This window comes from Mustela lutreola, chromosome 4 (assembly GCF_030435805.1).
Source record: "Mustela lutreola isolate mMusLut2 chromosome 4, mMusLut2.pri, whole genome shotgun sequence".
Classification (NCBI taxonomy): Eukaryota; Metazoa; Chordata; class Mammalia; order Carnivora; family Mustelidae; genus Mustela; species Mustela lutreola.
The window spans coordinates 187,468,182-187,491,410 of NC_081293.1; the positions used below are offsets into that span (position 1 = coordinate 187,468,182).

The 23,229-nt window shown below is 36.2% G+C and overlaps 1 protein-coding gene across 4 annotated transcripts in view; it reads left to right on the forward strand.

Moving 5' to 3' along the window:
- TRIM24 (tripartite motif containing 24) overlaps positions 1–23,229 on the forward strand; it is a 95,823-nt gene that overhangs the window by 29,887 nt on the left and 42,707 nt on the right. For all 4 annotated transcript variants that reach the window (XM_059171962.1, XM_059171963.1, XM_059171964.1 and 1 more), the window contains exons 2-4: positions 6,220–6,338; positions 14,420–14,567; positions 20,970–21,102. In XM_059171962.1, the coding sequence (XP_059027945.1) occupies positions 6,220–6,338; positions 14,420–14,567; positions 20,970–21,102 (400 nt within the window). The remainder of the gene's footprint in view (positions 1–6,219; positions 6,339–14,419; positions 14,568–20,969; positions 21,103–23,229) is intronic.

Here is a 23,229-nt window from a genome sequence, read left to right on the forward strand (position 1 = left end):
TTTACATTTAGATAATGAACATATAATTCCAATAGTCCTTTTCCTTTAAAATGCAGAAAAATATAATACTGAAGTATTATTTCAATAAATAGGTGATTTCCTCATTTAGCTTCTTCCCAGGACATTCTCCATATTCTTTCTTCTGGTATCAGCTAAGAGAAGCAATTTATAGCATTTATGAGATCCATTTGTTTTATTCTTTCTTTTAATTATAAAGTTGACTTCCTGCTTGTCTTTTGGATTTCAATTTTTTCCCATTCCAAAATGGGATGTGAATTGTTTTCACATTATTCCCAGTCTTCCCAGAACAGTGTGTCAAAGGAATCACTTCCTTCATATAGGTGTCAGCTGTTTACCTTATGATATGCAATGTCTGGTTTTTCTTATACTCATAATTGTGAGCTTAGAATGAAGTTTGGGTGGAGACACAAATTTAAGATACACCCAACATTTATTCCCTTTTGTTACTTTTATTTATGTATTTGTTTTCCTGTTGTAACTTTTAGGTAGAGGTGCATTTATGGCTCTGAAATCATATATAGCATTAGTAGAGCATAGTTTGAGGGAATCAGACAAATGAGGTCATGCTGATCCTTTCAGAAGGTATCCCTTAGTACCTGGTTTTAGTTGGAAGGCACAAAGTTTGTAATGCACAGGTTTATCAGCCTGACATCAGTAGGCCCTTTTTGTACATTTATTCAAATAATCCTTATTACAGTCCTGCCTCATATTTGTGCTAAAGAGTGTGAAGCATTTAGCACAATAACTGGAACACAGCAGACTCAATATGGTCACCATTATAATTTACTGTTGTTTTACAGAAGAGGAAATAGAAGCTCAAAAGGATTTAAGGGTTATAGAGCAATCAGTAAAAGGAACAACCTAGTTCTATATTGTTTTAAACTCCATATTCTATCTCTTTTTATTTAAATGAGTTCCATGTAGAATGTGTACAAGATGTGTCATTAGGCAGGATTCAAATCCCACATTTGCCACTTAGTAGTTTTATGATCCTGGGCAAGTGATGGTGGCCAGTTTTCTGATCTGTAAGATGGGGATTTATTGATTTGCTAGAGGATTACTAGACATCTAGTAACTAGTCTAGCGTTAGAAGAGAGCTCTGACAAAAGCCAGCAGGTCTTTCACTGGGCCTCTGGTCTCATTTGCACCCATTCATCTCCCCTTGCTTTTAGGCCTTGGAAACAATTTAGTTCAGGAACAATGGATAGTTTGAAGTTAGTACTGGAGAGGAGCTGCTGCTTCTCTCTTTCCTAGGCCTAGCCACTCTCCCAACTTGTGTGCTAATCATTCCCTTGGCTTTTTATAGTTCATTATCTATGTATGCTTTCCTATTTAATATTTTATTTGGATTGTATTGGATTTTTTAACTTAAATGGTCAGTATTCTTCTAGGACTTCCTTTCTTCACTCAATATTTTTTGGGGATTCAGTCATGTTGATATCTGTAGGTTAAGTGGATTGATTTCATTGCTGTAAAGTATTTTATTATTCAAATATATCACAGTATTTTGTTTCTACTGTTGATGGACATTGGATTGTTTCCAGTTGTGAGCTTTTATAAGAAATGCTATGATGAACATTCTTGAACATACCTTCTCATGCTGAAGTATAAGAGTTTCTCAGTGTTGGAATTGTGAATCATATGGTATATGTATTATTAAAGGAGTTTATCATTTACCAAATACTTACTGAGCACTATGCCAGGGATTAATTCATGGACTAATATCCTATCTGTCAAAATGACATGATCTTTTAACCCATGGTTTTCTAAACATACTTGTAAAGTGTAGCAGTACAGAGCCTGCACTTGGGTCAGTCAGCCAAGGGTTCAAATCATAATTCCAATGCTGTGTGACCTTGATCAGATTAGCTGGAGTTTCTGATCTGTTTCCTCATCTTTATGAGGATAATGCAGTACATATAAGGAGAACACTGAAGAAATGTTAGTTCATTTTAGGGTGTTTTTGTTCTGTTTTTTTTTTTTTACTTTTTATTTTGAAATAAATAAAAATAGGTTGATGGGAATTTACAGAGAGATCTAAGGTACCCAGTTTTTCCCAATGATTACATCTTCTGTAACTAGTACAAATCAAAACAAGAAAATTAGCACTGATAAAATAGTGCCTATAGTTCTTTACCATTTTATCACATGTGTAGATTCATATATCCATCATCACAATCAAGATACTAGCATTCTTGTTTTATTCCATCATCACCAAAGCTCTCTTTGTAGTCATATCTACCCTTTCCTTTCCCCATACTCCATCCCTAAATTCAGGCAAAGCACTAATTATTTTCCATCTCTGCAGTCTTATTTTGAGAATGTTATGTAAATGGAATCATTCATAAGTGGCCTTTTGAAATTAGCTCTTTTACTCAGAATGATACTTTTCATGTGTTTTGCCCATTTTCTAATGGAATGTTTGTTGTTTTCATTGTTGAGGTTTGAGGGTTCTTTATATATGGGAGATATGAATCGTTTCTCAGATCTGTGCTCTTTTAGTTTTTTTCCTTTTCCACATAAATATTGTAATAACATTGTCTATACTTAAAAAGTATATACTTACTTGCTTAGGATTTTGATAGGAATATACAGGTCTGTAGGTCAGTTTGGAGAGAATTGACATCTTTACTGCAGTGAATCTTCTAATCCATGAACACAGTATATCTCTCCTCAGCATTTTGTACTTTGAGTGCTAAGATGCTTTTACACATCTGTCAAAAATGAATTGGCCCTACTTGTGTGGATCTATTTCAGTTGTCCTGTTTTATTCATCTTTGTCTATCTCTTAATCAGTAACAGACATTCTTGATTATAGTAGCTATGTAATATCTTGAAATTAGATAGAATAGTTCCTCTTTCTTGTTTTCAGTATTGACTTAGCTACTATTATACATTTGCTTTTCTATATAAATTTAAAAATCTTGTCTATATCTACAAAAAAATGTTGCTGGGATATTAGGAATTGTGTAAAAACCACAGCTCACATTAAGGAGAATTGGCATCTTTACTACACTAATTATCCCTATCCATGAACGCTCTGTGTTTCTCCATTTATTATATGATTTCTGCTTGTTCTCATCAGCATTTTATAGTTTTCGGCATATAAGTTCAATACAGGTTTTGCTATATTTACACCTAAGTGTTTCGGTTTGTTCAGAGCCAATTTCCAAATGGCTTTTCAAAACTGGGTAAGTCATAGTAGTTTGTACTTTTTGAGTAATCTGTTTTACTTGCATTGTTAAATTTCTGTGACAAGTGTTAGTATTCCTCTATTATCCTTTTGATACCTGCATCATCTGTAGTGCTATTCCCTTTTTTTAATTCTTTGGTAAATTGTGTCTTCTCCTTTGCCATCTTCAGTCTTGCTGAAGATTTGTTAACTTTATTGGCCTTTTCAAATAACCAGCTTTTTGTTTGATTGACTTCAGTTATCAATTCCATTAGTCTCTGCTCTTATATTTATTATTTTCTGTCTCCTTTAAGATTGAAATTGAGTAGTCCGTGTTTCTTATGCTGCCTCTCTTAACATCTGGAAGAGGAGGGCCTCCTCCTTACTACTGGTGGATGGTGTTGAAGTCTCTTGTTACATCTTGATACCTCCCTTGGTAATAGGGGCATGGGTGTCTGTTCAACACTTCCCATTGTTCTTCATTGACGTATGGAAGGAGTGGGGACAGAGGTTACTGGTAGGCAGTAGTAAAAGTTCTGACTATCCACTAGTCTTTTTCTAACACCAACTCAGCACAGAGGTAGAGGAGTACTGCATTACTGTCCTGGAGGGGCAAAATTCAGGCTCTTCCCATGATCTCCACTAATACTGCAGGGGGCCAAATTAGCACCCAGTAAGGATGAAAGCCGCAGCTCCCTACCAGTCTTCTCTGACAGACACAGCAGTGTGTGGTTGGGGGTACTTGGTTTCTTCTTAGCCAGGGTGGAAGTCTAGGCTTCCCACTGGACCTTTGCTGGTGGGAAAAAGAGCACAATTTTATCTGTTGTGTTTGGCTGGAGTAGAGCAGTTATTGTCTAGAAGTTTTGTCTTGGTGAGCTGCCCATTTCCTGGTCCTTTGGATAAAGAGGAGCAGGTTTCTGTGGGATTTTTTTGTTTGTTTATACCTGTTGATGTACATAGGATGGTGATTTCATGACTGCCACTTTGGAATATATGAGGCTAAAAGAAAATCCAGTGAACTCATCACTGTGTCACTCTTTGGGTCCTGAGGACTCTAGCTAGTCTTCTTATGATTGTTTTGTATAGACAATCTCTCTTTCAGTCTTCTTATGGTTGTTTTGTATAGAACACCCAGAGGTTTTAGCTGATAAGGAAAAATATGTTTATTCAATCTTACTCTTTTGTGAAATGCTTTGTCACATACTTTGCAGATTGTTGTTATTAATTCATTGTTAGTAGCACATATTAGGTATATCTTTCCCAGGTTGGGCATTGTCTTGTTACTTTCTTCATGGTAATCTTTTGACTAGCTGTAGTTCTGATTGAAATCAAGTTCATTAATCTTTCCCTTAATATCTCAGTTTTTGTTTCTTTAGAAATTTATTCCCGCTCTAAGGTTATACAGATGTTCTCTTATATTTCTTTGGAAAGTTACAATGTCCTTAATCTTTTGAAAGAACTATTATTTTTAATTGGGTAGCGGTCTAATTCTTCCCCCTCCCACTTTGGAGAACTATAGCACCCTGAAAAGTTCATCCCTTTTCGCATTGATCCCTAATGTCACATCTATCCTGTATAAAATGTACTTACATATGAGCCTGTTTCTGGTATTGTGTATGTGTATTCTGTTACACTTTTTTTTATCCTTACATAAATTTTACACCATTTTAATTACCATAGCTTTAGAATAAGTCCTTTACTTGGTAGGCATATCCCCCCAGCTTGTTGAAATTCCTGTTAGGATTATTAAAATTGCATTGAATCTATAGATGCATTTGGGAAGAATTGGTATCTTTTACCATCGTGAACAGGTTTTTCTTTACTTAGATATATTTTAATATTTCTAAATACAACTTAACATTTTTCTCCACAGTGACCTTATATATTTAAAGCAATTATTTCCGAGTACTTGGTATATTTTTGTTATTGTTGTAAAATAGATTCTTTAATTTAAAAAATTTGTTTTTTGCTTATATATACAAATGAAATTGACCTTTGGATTACTTTATACTCATTCTTATGCATTTCATTTTACAAAAAAATGTACCTGGGAACTTTATCACAGTCTCCTTGGTAGAAATTACAGCATCAAGTGAATATTAGATTTTTAAAATTTTAATCAATTTAGATTTTAATTCATTAATTAGTTATTACTTACTGTTTTACGAAGCACTATGAAAGATTATTCTCCCCCACCAAGACACATATTTGCCCTTGTTAAAGGAAACACAATGGTGTTTCTTAATCTCACATGGAGATTTTAGGTAAAACAAGTAGGTTTGTACTCTCCTTTCAGAAATCCTGATTCTGTAGGTCCAAAAAAATTTGGAAGTCCCTTTTTAAAAACTCCACACGAGATTTTGAAAACCACTGCCAAGGGGAGTTGCTAACCGATAAGAGAGTAGCCCATGGGGTTATTAGAGGGTCATCTCATTGAAAATAATGAACTTTTATTCATTATTAAATAAACTAGGTGTGGGATATATCTATATGTGTACATATGTGTATACATATAATCCATATATGTATATAAACTGGATTGTTTTGTATTAAGTAATAATAGATATGACTTTGAAGAAAGTGGGCATTGTAAAAGAACCCAGTTACAGTTGGAATGAGACGTGCTTGTTTGGTGTTTACCGTATTTGTATTAAAACTTGGGATGAGAGCTCATGGATATAGAGAACAAATTGGTGGTTGTCTGAGGTGTAAAGGGTCATGGGTGGGTGAAAGAATGAAGAGGGTCAAAGAATGAAGAGGTACAGATTTCCAGTTATAAAATGAGTAAATCATTGGGTTGTAATGCACAGCCTGGTGACTGTACTTATGCTGTATTGCATATTTGAAAGTAACTAGAAGAGTGGATCTTGAAAATCTTACCACAAGAAGAAAGCTTTTATAAATGTGCATGGTGACAGATGTTAACGAAACTTACTGTGGTGGTCATTTTGCAGTTACATACAATCAATCAAATCATTATGTTGTGCAAACCAAAAAAACTTAGAACACAATTTTGTTTTCCCCAGTTGGAGTCATTCGATGTCCAGTTTGCAGCCAAGAATGTGCAGAGAGACACATCATAGATAATTTTTTTGTGAAGGACACTACTGAGGTTCCCAGCAGTACAGTAGAAAAGTCTAATCAGGTAAGTGTACTAATTAAGTCTTAAACATTTTGCTTCTTCTTAATGAGGTGGCCTGGATTGTTGAAGGACTCTAAAATAAAAGGTGTCTGACTTTGACCATTATGTCTGTCCAATTATGTAATATTTTAAAAGGTAATAGAGTAATGAATAATTCATCTTAATGAATAAAATAGTGCCAATTCAGAAGCCTTGTTTGTACCCCCACCTTCCCTATCCCTTCAGAGAGAAAACCACTATTCTATACTTGACAGTATCTCTTTTTTTTTTGTAACTTTACTGTGTATTGACGGTTTTTTTTTAATTTCAAGCCCAACCTTTTTCATTTTTTTCTGTTTTAATGATGAACTCTATAATGATACATATGAAACATATGTATCATTCCATAACCCACACATAGAACATTTTTATTGCCCCTTTAAATCTAAATTCATTTGATTCTAAATGAACTCTATAATGATACATATGAAACATATGTATCATTCCATAACCCACACATAGAACATTTCTATTGCCCCTTTAAATCTAAATGGCCAGTCGCTGGTGGGTGAATTATAGTACTCTGGTGGAGGTGAGCTATGATTTAATTCTGTAGTGTACACTAAAGTGTAGTGTATTAGTGTACTTTTGAATCGTGATTCATTGATGATTTTTCTAGGCATTTCCTTAAAGTTGGAGCATAGTATCTGTGAAGGAACAGAATCTGACAATGGAAAAAAAAATGTTCATTAACCTAACATGTAAAAATCGAAAAGGTAATGTTTATGACACTTAAGGAATCACATAGCAAAGTTTCCATACTTTTCATTTTCAATTTTTTATTTCATGAGGGAACTGAGGGAATTTAGGGTTCACTTAAAATGAATATAGCCATTACTAACTAAAATATCCCTTTTGGGGGACACCTGGGTAGCTCAGCTGGTTAGGCAGCCATCTCTTTCTTACGGCTCGGGTCATCATCTCACGGTTGTGTTATTGAGTCTCGTCTGGGCAAGGAGGCTGCTTGGGATTCTCTCTCTTTCCCTCTCCATCTGCCCTTACCCCCTTCCGTTATGCACACATGGGTTTGCTTGCTCTCTCCCTCAAAAAAAATTTTTTCTTTAAATACTGCTTTTGTTTCAAAAATATCCATAGTTCATCAGAGGTCAAAACAGGGCTTGGTGCAGGGAATAAACTTTCTAGTTGTGAAACTGGTTTTAAAGCATGAAAATATAATTATTTATGTGAGCTACAGTGTCAAGTACTTAACACCTCTGAAAGTTTCCCTGTGAATACCAGTGATTTTTTTGTCTTCTAGAGTGTCAGGTCACTTTGCTTCATATGTGATTATATTTATACTAGATATACTTTGTTGGTCATATCACTCACTCATTATGCTTCATCAGATGAACTCTAGCAGTGTGTCTGAGTGCTCAATCCAGAAAATTCAAAAGCAAAGCAGCATAAATCATTAACAGGATGGAGTTAAGATCCTATATGAATTGATGGTGATAAGAGATGAGTATTGAAGGGATTCTAAACTAAAGGACAAATTTAAGAGGCTGCTTTATGACTCTGTATAATCAGTTTTTGTAAGTTTACTCTGTTTTTTCCATAAAACATAATAGGAAAAAGTTATAAATTAGAGATAGTTCAAATTGACATCTTCATTTTAGATAAGTGAGGATAGGAAGGTTGTTAAACATGGTTCAGGAATAGGGTACTTGGAGGAATATTTGGGAATGAAGACAAGAGAGATGATAATGGTGGATGAAGGAAGCACTAGGCAAGAGGTAATGAGAGGGGCGCCTGGGTAGCTCAGTGGGTTAAGCCTCTGCCTTCTACTCAGGTCATGATCTTAAGGTCTTAGGATCGAGCCCTGGCTCTCTGTTCAGCAGAGAGCCTGCTTCCCTCTCTCTCTCTCTCTGCCTGCCTACTCTCTGCCTAACTTTCTCTCTTTCTCTCTCTCTGTCAAATAAATAGATAAAATCTTAAAAAAAAAAAAAAAAGAGAGAGAGAGAGAGACTGAGAGCTGAGTTGAATTAGCCTGGTAGCAGTAAGGAGAGGGGAAGGTTTGATATACCTGCTTGGGTATGGAGGTGAGAGGGACCTCACTAACAGGACGTTGGTGCTTTTCACAGAGAGAAAGGAGGTAGCAAAGTAGATAGAGAATTGGTTTTGAATATGATTGAGTTTACCTATAAGATTAAAGTAGTGTCACCTATATTCAAACTAGAACTCAGGATATTTTATAGCTGAAGAAAAATTCTCATTACAGATAAGTTTAAGCATTAGAGGAAAATGGACGGTTTCACATAACGGACTCCCATATACATTACCTCACTTAATAGTCGTAAACTCGTTTTATGTTTAACCTGACACTCCCTCCGCGCCCACAGACACACACTATATTAAGTTGAAGTTATTCCCAGGCATTATATCATCTAATCCATAAATCTTTCAGTACTCCTATAGAAAAATATTTTTTTATAAACATAACCACCGTATTTTCATCTGTAAAAGAAATTTACAGTAATTCCTTAATATCATCAAAAATCCAGTGATAATGCTCTAATTGTGGTTTCTTTTTTTAAAACAGTGGTTTGCTTTTGTAAGGATCCAGTAAGGCCTACACAGTGCATTTGGTTGATTAGTCTCAACCCTATCTTTTAATTAATCTCAAATTATCCCTTTACTTCGCTGGCTTTCTTTTTCCTCCCTTTTCAACATTTGATAGATAAACTTGGTGTTAATCCTATACAGTTAGCCTTATTCTGCCTTTTGCTGGCCATCTTTGTAAAGTTATTTAACATTCTTCTGTCTCCTGTATTTTGTGTACATTGGCAGTAAAAATGTAGAGGCAGGTTTAGTTTCAGGTTCCATTGGGTGAGAGAATACTTTTGATCCATATGTCTGTGTGGAGGCATAGGAGTTTGGTTGTCTTTCTTTTTCCTGATGTCAGTGGCCATTAATGACCATTGCCATGCTCCCATGTTACATTACAGCCTTGGAAAATTATGACAGTCTCATTCTGTCATGCCCCTATATTTCTTAACTGGCTTCCTTCATTATTCTTTGTTATAAAGGAAAGGTAGGTTAAACACTTCTTTTCCTTTAGTTGCTAATTTTTAGTAGTCACTTAGTTTCTTAGCATTCTTCAGATGTTGACTAATAAGTGGTGTATGTGTGTGTGTCATGAATTCATGGATTTTTTTTTTTTTTTTTTTTGGACAGATCAGAAGTAGGCAGAGAGACAGGCAGAGAGAGGAGGAAGCAGGCTCCCCGCCGAGCAGAGAGCTCGATGCAGGGCTCAAGCCCTGAGATCATAACCTGAGCTGAAGGCAGAGGCTTAACCCACTGAGCCACCCAGGCACCCCAAATTCATGGATTTTTAACATAAAATGTGTTACAGTAATTGTTGTTATTGATGCTCCACTTGTGCCATCTTGGCAACAGGAGCCTCACATTGATTCCTGAGTCATTCTGATACAATCGCAGTCATCACTGCTGTCTCCCCTGCCTTCTGTTTTGACGTATTGTTAGATGTTTTGGTTCCTTTTGGTCGGATATGGTATCTGGAGACCACAGTATACGTGTGGGGTTACTCATCACCATTGGTTTGGTCATTTTTCTAGGCCTTGCAGGAGAATGATTTAGCAAACACTCTTTATTCAAAAAAGAGAGTGACTCCACTTACTGTGTTGAACACTGCATGATATATAGAATTTTCAAATCCTAAAATTATACACCTGAAACTAATATAACACTATGTTAATTACACTTGAATAAAAAAGAATAAACAAGTCCATCTGTCTTGATCTTGAATTTAGGCCACATAGTATCTCTTGGGGCTCAGGCAGGATTCCTCTCTAAGGCATCTTTTTATTAAGAAGCTCATCAGCCAGGTATCTGGGTGGCTCAGTTGGTTAAGCGACTGTCTTCAGCTCCGGTCATGATCCCAGAGTCCTAGGATCAAATCCTATATTGGGCTGCCCCTACTTTGCGGTGACCCTGCTTTTCCCTCTCCCTCTGCCTGCCACTCCCTCTGCTTGAGCACGCTCTCTTTCTTTCTCTTTGTGTCAAATAAGTAAAATCTTAAAAAAAAAAAAAAAAAAAGAAGCAGCAGCTCATCAACCTCAAACACGTGGAATTATTATAATAGAATCTTTGAAATCTTTTTTTTTTTTAAAGATTTTATTTATTTATTTGACAGACAGAGATCACAAGTAGGCAGAGAAGCAGGCAGAGAGAGAGGAGGAAGCAGGCTCCCCGCTGAGCAGAGAGCCCGATGCGGGCTTGATCCCAGGACCCTGGGATCATGACCTGAGCTGAAGGCAGAGGCTTTAACCCACTGAGCCACCCAGGCGCCCCGAATCTTTGAAATCTTTATTAAGTGTCAGGGAAAGGGATAAACAGAATACAAGTGATAGAAAACTATTAACCTTAGTAAGGAAACTAGTGTTTTTAAGAAGGCTAGGATTTTAGAAAAATAATGGGTGCAGATTTGTAACAGAAAAGCAACCAAGTTTAGTATTAATGGTCAAAATGTGTTTACCAAGTGAACAAATTTCTGGAGCAAAAAATGTGAGAAATGATCCCAAAACCTCAGGCAGCAAATGGCTATTCTCTACATCAAAAGAACCCTGAAACTGCATCCCCCAGTGACAGAACCACCAGATGATAGCGTAAAAATTCAGTATATAGATATTTGATCTGTAGGATACCAAATGTCTAACTGTCATGTTTTGTTCCTGTTATATTTCCACCAAACAGATAACTTGACCTGGTATGCTACAGAGTATGTGAGAAATTAGAGTTGTAGCCGTGCCTTCTGGGCCATCCCGTAAGATGACCAGGATCATCTCCAGTGCAGCAAGTCTTTGAGGCTCTATCTTGACCCTGCTGAGGATCACAGAAGGCTCCCCTTTTCCCTTCCCTTCCCTGCCCTGTCATTTGAATAGCACCGAAGAAGACTGATAACCCGCTCAGTTATCAGGAGAGTTGTGGATCTGCTGAAAATTCAAATTCAGCAGAGGGGATCAAATCTGTGATTATTAAATGTGGCTGTGTTCCACCCCTAAGCAAACTGAAAGCCTGACTGGATGCTCATGAGAAGTTACTGAGGGAGGATGTAACATCTATCTCTAAGATTCCAGTAGCTAGAAGACTTTAAGAAGAGAAGTAGATTTCATTTGGCTCAATAGTGCACTCTCCAAAGTTAAAATATGCTTCTGTATGAGGTAATGGGTGCCTAATTGTTGATAATATACAAGCAGCAACTGTCTAGGAAGGAAAAAGCAAATACACCACAAGTATATATTGATATTTATAAGTCCAATTTAGATTTGTAGATCTTACTTTTTAAATTTTATGTTTATCTCACTTGTCTGACATTGGAAATTTTAGTTCGTAATTACATTGACATAATTATTTATTTTCTCCAAATATATATAATTACGTTATAGGGTATATCATCAGTTTTGGTATAATCAGGAGCCATCTTAATTCTTAAGAATTAACTAGATATAAACTTGTTTACTGAAAGGATAAGTAAAAAAATACTTAAAGTATCATATGGCAACTATAAAGATGCAGCTCAGAGAACAAAGAGAAAAGGTTGAAATTAGGCAAAGTTAGAGGAAGGGTCTTGTGGAACATCAGCTCAAACATCTGAAGAGAGGCAGTGCTGTTTGTCCCATATTGGTGTCTGAGTGTTTGGCCTTGGGATTGCAGACCTAGGAGGAGCGGGAGTAGGCCTGTTGTGTCATTATCTCCAAAGCTGATTCCATGAGGATTGGAAAAACTGCAAACTAGAGCTAAGTGCTGCTCCCAGGGTGAAGTAGCATTGATTGGCATGATGTTCACAGAAAATGCAAGCAGATAGCAAGACAACTAAGATGAAGTACCTTCTTCCCTCTGGCATTGCAGTCTCCCCCCAGCACCATCTGTTGTTAGAATCTAATGTGGAACCAGGTCATAAAGCATAAATACGGTTTGCAGAGTCAGAGTAAGGAAGAATAGAGTTGGGACTGAAAGTAGAAATTATAGTGCTGTTTCTGTCAAAATAGAAAGCAAGGAAGACAGTAATCACTGCATGTATGTACTGGAGATAGTGAATCAAATCATAATTTTTTCCAAGTTTTTATATAAATTCCAGTTAACATAGACTGTAATATTTCGAAGTTACTTGAAATAAATAATTCTTTGAAGTTAAGCCACCCACTTGATAGGCATATTCATTTGTTTCACTTGCTTTTGGTTTTTAGGGATTTAACTTTTTAAATTTAAATTTGTAGGACTACATATAAAACATTCCTATAGTTCTAAAGTAAAATCCATAAAACACAGTGTGTTGAGAGAACTCGAACTTCTTTTGCTGTTTAATCTACCCTTATACCTTATTTCTTCTCTACCCTATAGGTAACTATTTATTTTCCTTTATTCTTTCATTTAAAATATTTTACATATAATTTTAAGTAATTTTATATTATTTAAGAAATATTAGCAAATGTTATTTCACCTATCTCCATCTTTCTTAGAAGAGCAGTAGCATGATACGCTTGTCCACTTTTCCTTTTTCATTTTACCTCATATACTATAGATACTGTATTCTTTCTTATAGCATAGTGTGGAGATTAAATTTTAGGTGATATCCTTAAAGACAAGATAGTTGAAGCTAAGGGAGTATGGACAAGACAATCCCCAGATCTAGCAAAAATGTACAGAATTGGAGGAGGAAGGTGGGGTTGGTATCCGGAGGGCAATCAGGGAGATAAGAGGATCTGGAGGTATCAAGGAATCAGAAGTAGGAAGTAGGAGTCAATAATGTTAGAAACGTTAGCTGATAAGAGCTGAGAAAAGGCAGTGTTTGAATTAATGAAAATGTTATCTAGGTATTTGGAATTTGGCTACCATAAAGTGCTAACTGAGGGGGACCCCCCCCCCAAGCTACGGAAGATAACATGAGGACTGCTTACATGTAACTTTAATATCTTTTCTCAGAGAAGAGTGCCACCCTCTGCACAGTTACACACACTGGCAACAGAGGAGCTGTCCCTCCTTCACCCCCCATATCCAGGGCATCCTCTGAACCAGTTTTACCATCAGTCTTCCTCATTCATTCCCATTTCCACCTAAACCACTGGAAAAAACCTCTTGTCTCTGCAGAAAGTACTTGCCCCTTTTATAATCTGTTCTCTATATTACAGTGACAGTGATTTTTTAAAACTGCAAGTATGGCCATGTCACTTACTAAAAAGCTTTTAGAAGACTTCTTCAGACAAGGACCCAAATGGCCATGTGATCGTGCTTGATCCGGCCCCTCTGCCAGCCTTGTCCCTAGCTGCTTCTCTTGCCAGTCTTTCCTTGATCTCTGCACTTCAGTCATACTTTCTGTCAGTTCTTTGAACCTGCTGTACTCTTCTTGCCAGAGGCTTTTGTACATGGTGTTCTCTCTGCCTAGAAGTCTTTTCATCAGTAATTAATGACTCAACTTTCATATCTTAGTATTAATATGACCTCCTTAGAGAAAGCCTTGCCTGGATAATCTCTGCTTTCTCCAACACTCCAGCCCCATTAAAATGAGATCAGTTTCCCCTATCATGCACTTTTATAGCTTCTCATACTTTTCCCTTATAGCATTTCTCAGTTTGTAATTACGTATTGGTGTAATTCTTCCACTGTTTGTGTGCCTCACATTTCATCTCAGCACTACTCAACAAAATCTGTTACTAACCGCACTTTAAAGATGAGCATTCTAAGTAACCTGACCAAGACTACCCAGCTAGTAAGTGTGGAATGGGGATATGAACCCACACTCCCATCTGTGAGACTCCTGGTATCATAAGAGCAGGAACCACATTTGCTTTTCCACATTGTTAATCCTCAGCACTTAGCATTGTGTCTGGAGTATTTGATCCATTGAGTGAAGGACAATGCCATATTTCCATTTCATATGCTTATAATTTAAAACATGTCAGTTTAAATTTATACAAACTGTTAAGATAACTGTGATAGAGCAAGTATGATTTGTATATCATTTTATATGATTAATTGACCACCTTTTCCTTTTTCTTAAAACTTAATGTGACTTATTTCTCTTATAGGTGTGTACAAGCTGTGAGGACAATGCAGAAGCTAATGGGTTTTGTGTAGAATGTGTTGAGTGGCTCTGCAAGACCTGCATCCGAGCTCATCAAAGAGTGAAGTTCACGAAAGACCACACTGTGAGACAGAAGGAGGAGGTATCTCCAGGTACTAAATTGGTTTTAATCTCTTTTTGTCTCTTTCCATCCCACTCTTCTTTCTCTTCCTCTACTGACTTTGTTTTGATACAATTGTAAGCATTAAATACACTCTTGTTTTTTTAGTACAAGGAGGTCTGTATTGTAACTGAACTTTGGAGACTTAAAAATATTGTTAAATATGAATAGATAGAGAATCTTTCTGCCTTACATTCATACTCCCAACCCCCTCTTCTGGAAATGCTTGAATTTGGTGTAAATGTATAGCAAATGAAAAAAAAATGCTTTTTAAACTTCACTTGTCTTGATTCTAAGGTGACAAGAGGTGGGCTTAACCAAAGTTTTATAACTCTTTCCCCTCTGATATTGTTGTGGTAAACCTGGTTCATGATATTTGATATGTAGATAACTAAAGAAGCTCTGCTTTTTATGTAATATACGGTTTCTGTTTTTATGGTATTGCTTATAATGTGAAGTTTACTAATGTATTCTTTTATTGTAGTAAAATATTATAGTAAAATGCAAGCAACTTAAAAACTTGCCATTTAAACCATTTTTAAGTGTACCACTCATTAAGGTGCATTAATGGCATTCACAATGCTATGCAGTCATCACCACTGTGTGTTTTCAAAGCTTTTTCATTATCACAGAATGAAACCGAACCTAATAAGTAATAATGCTTATTCCCCTCTTTCCTCTGCCCCTGTGAACTTCTGATCTACCATGTGTCTTTATGACTTTGCTCATTTTTGCAAGTGGAATCATATAGCTTTGTCCTTTCGTGTCTGGCTTGTTTCACTTACCACAGTATTGTCAGGGTTTATTCATGTTGTAATATTTCTCAGACTTCCATTTGTTTTTATGGCTTATTTGTATATTTTTGTTTAAAAATTACTTTATTGGTTTTAATTCAGGTCAACCAGTATTTGTATATCTATTCAATATTCCAGGAACTTTGCTAAGCATTAGAGATGTAAAGTGAATCAAACAGTTCTGCCCCACAGAAGCTATAAGTATGATGAAGGCTACAAACAAATTAGCAATCATGGTTTGGCCTCCTAAGTTCTATAGGAGCACATGAAAGAAGCACCAAACTCATTGGGGATTTAGGTTGGAGGCCAAATCTGGGGCTTGAAGGAGGAAAAGAAGTTCATCACAGGAAGAAGGGTGGGGGAAACTGAAATACATGCCCAGATTTCCAGAAGGAGACAGTTGAGTGTAGCTAGAGAGTAAGATTCAGGAGGAGGAGGAATAATATAAGGCTAGGAGTCTGGTGACACAGGAAAAGGGGATATAATTTCTGAGGACACTAATGGGGAAAAGACAAAAAAGAAGACACCAGGTACAGATTCAGATAAATTGAATAGTGCTAGAAAGACTTCTCTTTTTTGTGAATTCAGTCATCTATTGAAAAGTAAAGCAGAGGAAATAGGATGAAAAAGGTCAGGAATGTGTGGGATACTTGAAATAACTCTGGTAAAAGAGAGCTCCAGCTTCAGAAACAGATTGTTTGGTAGCATCCAGGTTACATTTGATGTATAGGCCTTAAAACTACCTCCATCCTGCGCATCTGGGTGGCTCAATTGGTTCAGCATCTGCTGTTTGTTCAAGTTGTGATTCCCAGGGCCCTGGGATCAAGTCCCGCATCTGACTTCCTGCTTCGTGGGGAGCCTGCTTCTCCCTCTGCCTCTTTCTCTGTCTGACAGGAATAGATAAATAAAAACTTTAAAAAAATAAATAAAAAGAAAACTTCTCCATTGGGCCTCAGCAGTGTGCATGTGGGTATAGAGAAGAATTTATCTTACTTAGGGTTTGGGTTTAGCTGCATACACCTTGCAGAAGTTCAGTAGAGTAAAAGGTACAAACAATACCATTTACTAAAATGAAGGATTTTTTTTTTTAACTGTATAAAGGAAATGAAGTTGATAGTGTCAGTTGATAGAGTGAAAGAATTATTAGGAACCTAGAGATCCTTGAGTTACATTGAGAGTAGTTAAGAATTGGAAGGTTAGGAAGTAGAAGTTACTAGAGTGGATGTTTGAATTTATAATTATAGAAATGGCATAGTTACGGACAATCAAAAGTCTAGGGTGGGACCATGATGTGAGGAGCTAAAATGGAGTCTAGGTCTCTGGAGATGAGAAAGTCTGAGAGACTTGTTTTTATGTGGATTTCTGAATCATCCAGAGTGATGGTGACACTGAAGACTAGGAAGATGACTGAGTTAGGATCTAAATTCTTTGATAAGTCAACGAAGTCCTTAAAGGGGGCTTATGATGTTCTAATTCCCTAAACCAAAAGCTCTATAGTTACTGTTGAAGAGTGGACACAAACCCAGAATGTCCTAAGCCAACTAAAGATGTATGGTCACTCTATCTACCATGATGCCCAGATGACATGCACACCAAGGAGAAGGGTACAGGGGAGCTGTGAGGATATTCACATTACTGATACGGAGCCATTTTTGTTGCATTGCTAGAATTAATTGCATTTGGTCTTGATGTGTTGTGCTTTTAATAATCTTTTACCATATTGCTAATTTTCTCTAATTATTTTCCTCCTTTCATAAGAATTTTAAGCATTTTTGCCTGGATTTTGATGGGACTAGATAGTAGGTTATTCTCTTGTTTTTCTTCACAGAAGAAGCTTTGAAATTTATCTGAATATCCTTTATATATTTTTAGTTTGTTATTTTTAATTCTCCCAAAATTCTCTCTCAAGAATTTTTAATTCTTACCCTTATTTTATTTTAAAGTTCTATTACTAACTTCTTTGACATAAATACTTGATAATTTATTTTTATCTTTTGTAGAGTTGTAAGTGTTTAAAGCTTGATATAATCTGTCACTTAGATTTACTATTTTACTATTTTTTTAATATTCTGCGTGTAGGGGGGCACCTGTCTGGTTCAATGGGTAGAGCATGCAGCTCTTGATCTCAGGATGGTGAGTTCAAGCCCCACATTGGGTGTGGAACCTACTTAATTTAAAAAAACAAAAACAAAAAACTAAGTATTCTGCATTTATGATTACCATGCAATTGAAGATTTATGAATTTTTGCATTTGTTATTTTCCACTTTGGTAGGTTATAAATCTAATGATATGGAAAGAAGGCCATGATGTATATTAAATGCAGAAAGCCAAGTTGCTTAACAGTGTGGTTATTATGAACCCAAGAATTCATTGAAAGGAAAAAGAAAATGTTCCCATTGCTTGGATATTTTTGTTTCCCGTTTCAACTTTGTAGTTTTATTATCAGAAAATGTGAGTCTGTGAACTCATTCTATGTGCCGACACACATGCAAGGTTTTGTAAATCTTGATAGTATAACTGATCTTGAACAGCATGAGACTTAGGGGTGCTAACCCCTGTGTAGTCGAAAATCACATAAACCTTTGACTCCCCAAAACTTTACTACTAGTAGCCTACTATTGACTAGAAACCTTACTGATAACAGTCAATTAATACATTTCTTTAAAAATTTTTACTGATTTGTTTGGGTGGGGGAGTGTGAGTACACATACACGTGCAGGCGTGCACACGTGTGGAGGAGGCAGAGAGACCAGCAGACTCTCTGCTCAGCAGGGAGCTTAACTCAGGGCTCTGAGATCGTGAGCTGATTTGAAGTCAGATGCTTAATCAGCTGAGCCATTCAGTTGCCCCAAAACACATTTTGTAAGAAGTGTGTGTGGTTGTGTGTGTGTGCGTGTGTGTATTGCATACAGTGTTCTTACAAAGTAAGCTAGAGAAAAGAAAATGTTAAGAAAACCATGAAGAAGAGAAAATACATTTATAGTAACCATACTGTGTTTGTCAAAAAGAAACCATGTATAAGTGGACCCATGCACTTAAAACCCATGTTGTTCAAGGTCAATTGTATATGAAATGTCAGATAAATATAAAATTTATATTAAAAAAAGAAACCATAAAATTTCACTATAAGAGAAAGAAAGTTAACACTTATAATTAGGAAGAAGCCTTTCTAGAAGCAGTTCTCTAAAACTAAAAAATTAATTTTTCTATAAAATGTTTCAAGGATCTATTGGAAAAATACCATAAACCAAGTCAGACTGGAGAAAATATTTGTAAAGTCTTTGGCAAGCAATATATCAAATGTGTCTACAAATTGGTAAGAAAGACAGTTGGATGGAAAAGTTGTAGAGTTATGAACAGACCATTCTTTTTTTTTTTTTTTTTTTTTAAGATTTTATTTACTTATTTGACAGACAAAGTGAGAGAGGGGACAGGGACACAACAGAGGGAGTGGGAGATGGAGAAGCAGGGAGCCTGATGCAGGGCTCAATCGCAGGACCCTGGGATCATGACCTGAGCTGAAGGCAGATGTTTAACAGCTGAGCCACCCAAGGGCCACATGAACAGACAATTCCTAAAAGAAATACAAATGATTAATGAATGTGAAAAGTTGTTCTATCTCAATTATTAAAGAAATATGTCCAAAGATGGTGAAATCTTTTTTTTTTCCCCTACGAGATTGGCGAAGATTAAAAATACTGACAAAACACTTAGTAAAGTAGGTAACAGCCACTCTACACTCGTAAGAGTATGAATTGGTATAATTTTTTGGAAGATAATGTACTTACGTTTGTATAAATCACTTTTTGACCCAACAGTTCTGCTACTTGGAATTTATCTGTGTAAACATTCAATGACTTACAAATTTCATATGTTTATTTTAGCATTATCATACAATATTGAAAAATGAGAAATCTTCAAATGTTCACAGCAGAGGTTGTATTCATTTGATGAAATACTATGCAGTTAATAAATAAGTTGATCTGTTTACTCACTGAAATGTTTCTAAGAGGAGTGCCTGGGTGGCTCATTCAGTGAAGCATCCGACTCTTGATTTGGAGGCTTGGGTCATGATCTCAGGGTGATGAGATTGAGCCCCATGTCCGGCTCCACACTCAGCGCGGATGGTCTTGAGATTCTCTCTCTCTCTCTCTCTCTCTGCCATTCCTCCTGCTCGTATGTGTGAGCCCTCACACCAGTACGCTCTCAAACTAAAATAAAATAAGAAAGGTATTTAAGAGTTAAGTGAATAGATCTTACAAGACAGTGTGTGTAATAGCATTTTTTAAAATTTTATAAAACAAAGTACCTACTAATGTATATAGTTATATATGTAGAAAAACAACCAGAAGAAAACATACCAGGTTATTAATAGTGGTTATTGCTGGAATGTGGAATTATTTCTGAAATGTTTGGGTTTTTCCTTTGATTAAGTGAAATAACTGATATTTACTGTTGAAGCAATCATTTGTATTGTGATTTTTTTAACTTTAACATTATAACATAAGCGTTGCTCAATTTTACTGTCACTCTGGGTAACCATTAAGAAGTTAGTCAAATGGCTGGGGTGCTTGGGTGTCTTAGTTAGTTAATCATGGACTCTTGATTTCAGCTTGGGTTGTGGTCTCAGTGTCGTGAGACTCAGCTCCCTATCCTGCTCCATGTTGGGCATGGAGCCTGCTTGAGATTCTTTCTCTCCCTTTCTTCCCACCACCACTTGTGTGCTCTCTCTTAAGAAAGAAAGAAAATTAAAAAGAAGTTCCATGGAGGACTATAGTACATAGTATAAGCTGATTATTTATGTGTTAATGGGTACCCTCTGTAAGGATTTTTACAAAAGTAGGAAAACAACTTTTTCATCAGTTTATACATTTTATTAGATTCTCTGAGCTCCATTTAAAACTGTTTCCTCCCATATTTGGAGTAGAAAACATCCAGTTGGTTCACACTCACTTACCTGGGCTATTTTCTTAAAGACTTTTAAATTCCATTAAGCATATTTTTAACTACATACTTTGTTTTTCTCTTGAGTTAATTTGGATTTCTGGAAAGAAAAGCATATTTATTTTTTCCTTCTAAAATGCTAGGAATAGTTAATATTTTATTTCTTCTTTTCTTTTCTTAATTGAAGTATAGTTGACATAATGTTACATAAGTTTCAGGTGTACAACATAGTGATGTGACAAGTCTGTATAATATGTTGTGCTCACCACAGGCGTAGCTGCCATCTATCACCAGACAATGCTATTTTAATATATATAAAGACTAGTAGTAGTGATGGTGTCAGAAACTGTTATGGCTCTTTTGTATCTTTTTTTTTTTTTTTTTAAGATTTTATTTATTTATTTGACAGAGAGATCACAAGTAGGCAGAGAGGCAGGTAGAGAGAGAGGCAGAAGCAGGCTCCCCACTGAGCAGAGAGCCTGATGCGGGGCTTGATTCCAGGACCCTGAGATCGTGACCTGAGCCAAAGGCAACTGAGGCTCACTGAGCCACCCAGGTGCCCTCTTTTATATCTTAATGGGTTCAAATTTAAATGAATAATCTAATAATTATATAGTATTCAGTTACATTAATTTTCATCCCATTGTTTCTACAGAGGCAGTTGGAGTGACCAGTCAGCGACCAGTGTTTTGTCCTTTTCATAAGAAGGAGCAGCTGAAGCTTTACTGTGAAACATGTGATAAACTGACATGCCGGGACTGCCAGTTATTAGAGCATAAAGAGCATAGGTACTGGCATCTTTAATTATATATTTACATATGTAATAAACTTTATGAGGAATAGAGGACTGCTGGCGCCCCAGCCAAATGACAGTTAGCAAAGTTTTGTTTGGCCGGCCGTATGTTGGCTTGTTCCAGGATTTTTCAACTTGGGCACTATTAATAGTTGTTGTGGGGGGGCATTTCTGCTGCATTGTATGGTGTTTGGCTGTATCTTTGACCTGTATTCACTAGATCCCAGTAATATCCTCCCCATGTAACAAACAAAAATGTCTCCAGATGTTGCCAGATGCCCTACAGAACAAAATCACCCTGAGTTGAGAACCACTGGCCTACACACTATGTGAAAATAAATGGAATTTGTTGCCAAATTGTTGTGTGTAAAATGAGGAGATTTTAGATTAAGAAAAAAAAAAATTAGATCTTTGGGGTTTTGAGAAAATGAAATCTGTTATGGCTGTGGGCCCCTTGCATGTCAGCATTCGGATGGAATTCATTTTCGTGTTCTGTAGAATGAGGCATGCCTTTCCCAATTCATCATGATTCCTACTGAAGCTTACTTTTAAATCTGACTTCCCATAGGCAATTGAGTTAGCAACCACTGATTTATTTAAAATAGTAGGATTCTGATTGATACAAATAAAATTGCTTAAAATAGTCTAGTCTCACAAACTGATGGTTATCAGAGAGTAGGGGGAGGGATGGATTAAATAGGTGATGGGGATTAAGGTGGGCACTTGTGATGAGCACTGGGTGTTGTATGTAAGTGTTGAATCACTAAATTGTACACCTGAAACTAATACTATTTTACTGTATGGTAACTAACTGGAATTTAAATAAAAACTAAAAAAAAAAAGAAAGAAAAAGAAAAAAAAATTCACCTAGAGTTCCAGTAATGGCAGACTAGGCAATTTAGACCAAACAATATCAGTGAGGATAACTAGAAAACCTGGAGAAACTACAGGAGTCATTAATAAAAAATTTTAGATCTTATTAGTAAAGAATTACTAGATGGGGTTGGAATGGGGACAGAGTTATGATAGGAGTTTTTTTTCCCCATTGAGGCATTTACCAGATTGGGGAAAACTTCTGCTAGGCCACAGGGCTGGGAAGATAGAAATTGGAGTTCAGGGGTTACAGGGGTTGAAGGCTTCACCTTGCCTTGATTTGGAATCCTGAAAGTCTACACTATTACAGTAAAGACAAACTAGCTACAAAGAGTTCCTGAGTGGGACTGAAGCCTTAGCATCAAATTTTTTCAGTACCCAAAGACAGAGTAAATGGAAATCATACTGCTGGTGCCCCAAGGCATAAATCCTTCCTGAAGAGAGAAAACATCATCTTCTGCCTTAAATTTATTCAGTAATGAATTTTGCAAAATGATCCAACACATAATTAGAAGTAATCAAGTATTCTAGAAGATTAAACAATGTGAACAAAACCTAGCAGATACAACAAATAATATAAAAAGACGCCTAGGGCCACATCTTTACATATTAAAGATAAGAGACAAAAATAGAAAATTTGAGTAGAGAACTGAAAACTATAAAAAAGAATGAGAACTGAAAATTACCGTAACAAATTAACTCATTAGTGGCTAGAACAGATTTGGCATGCGGGAAATGAGTATTAATGGACTAAAAGAAAAGTAAGAAAATAGCCAGAATGAAGCCTGGTAAACAGAAGGATGGGAAGTAGAAGTAAACCAGGGTGTAACTGGGGCCCAAGAAGGAGAAAAGAGAGAGGGAATGGGAAGGAAGCAACATTTAAGGACAGAATATAATGGCTTAGAATATGGTAATACTGAAGAAAGATGTCTAGCCCATATTTAGGAAGCCCCATAAATCCCCAGCAGGATCAAAAGAAATATTTTTAAAGTACAAAAAGAAAATAATTTATACTTGGTGAAAAATTTTTAAAATGAAGATTAATGAAAGATGTTTTCAGACAAAATAAACTAGAATAATATATTCCCAGTAAACCCTCATTAAAATATACCTTAGGCAAAAGAGAAATGGTTGTTAATGCATGGTGGAAAGAAGAGCAGTTAAAAAGGTACATATGAGTAAATCTAAGTAAATGTTGACTTATGAAACAAATAGGTCTTACTGGTGTGTGTCGTGTGTGTGTATTATA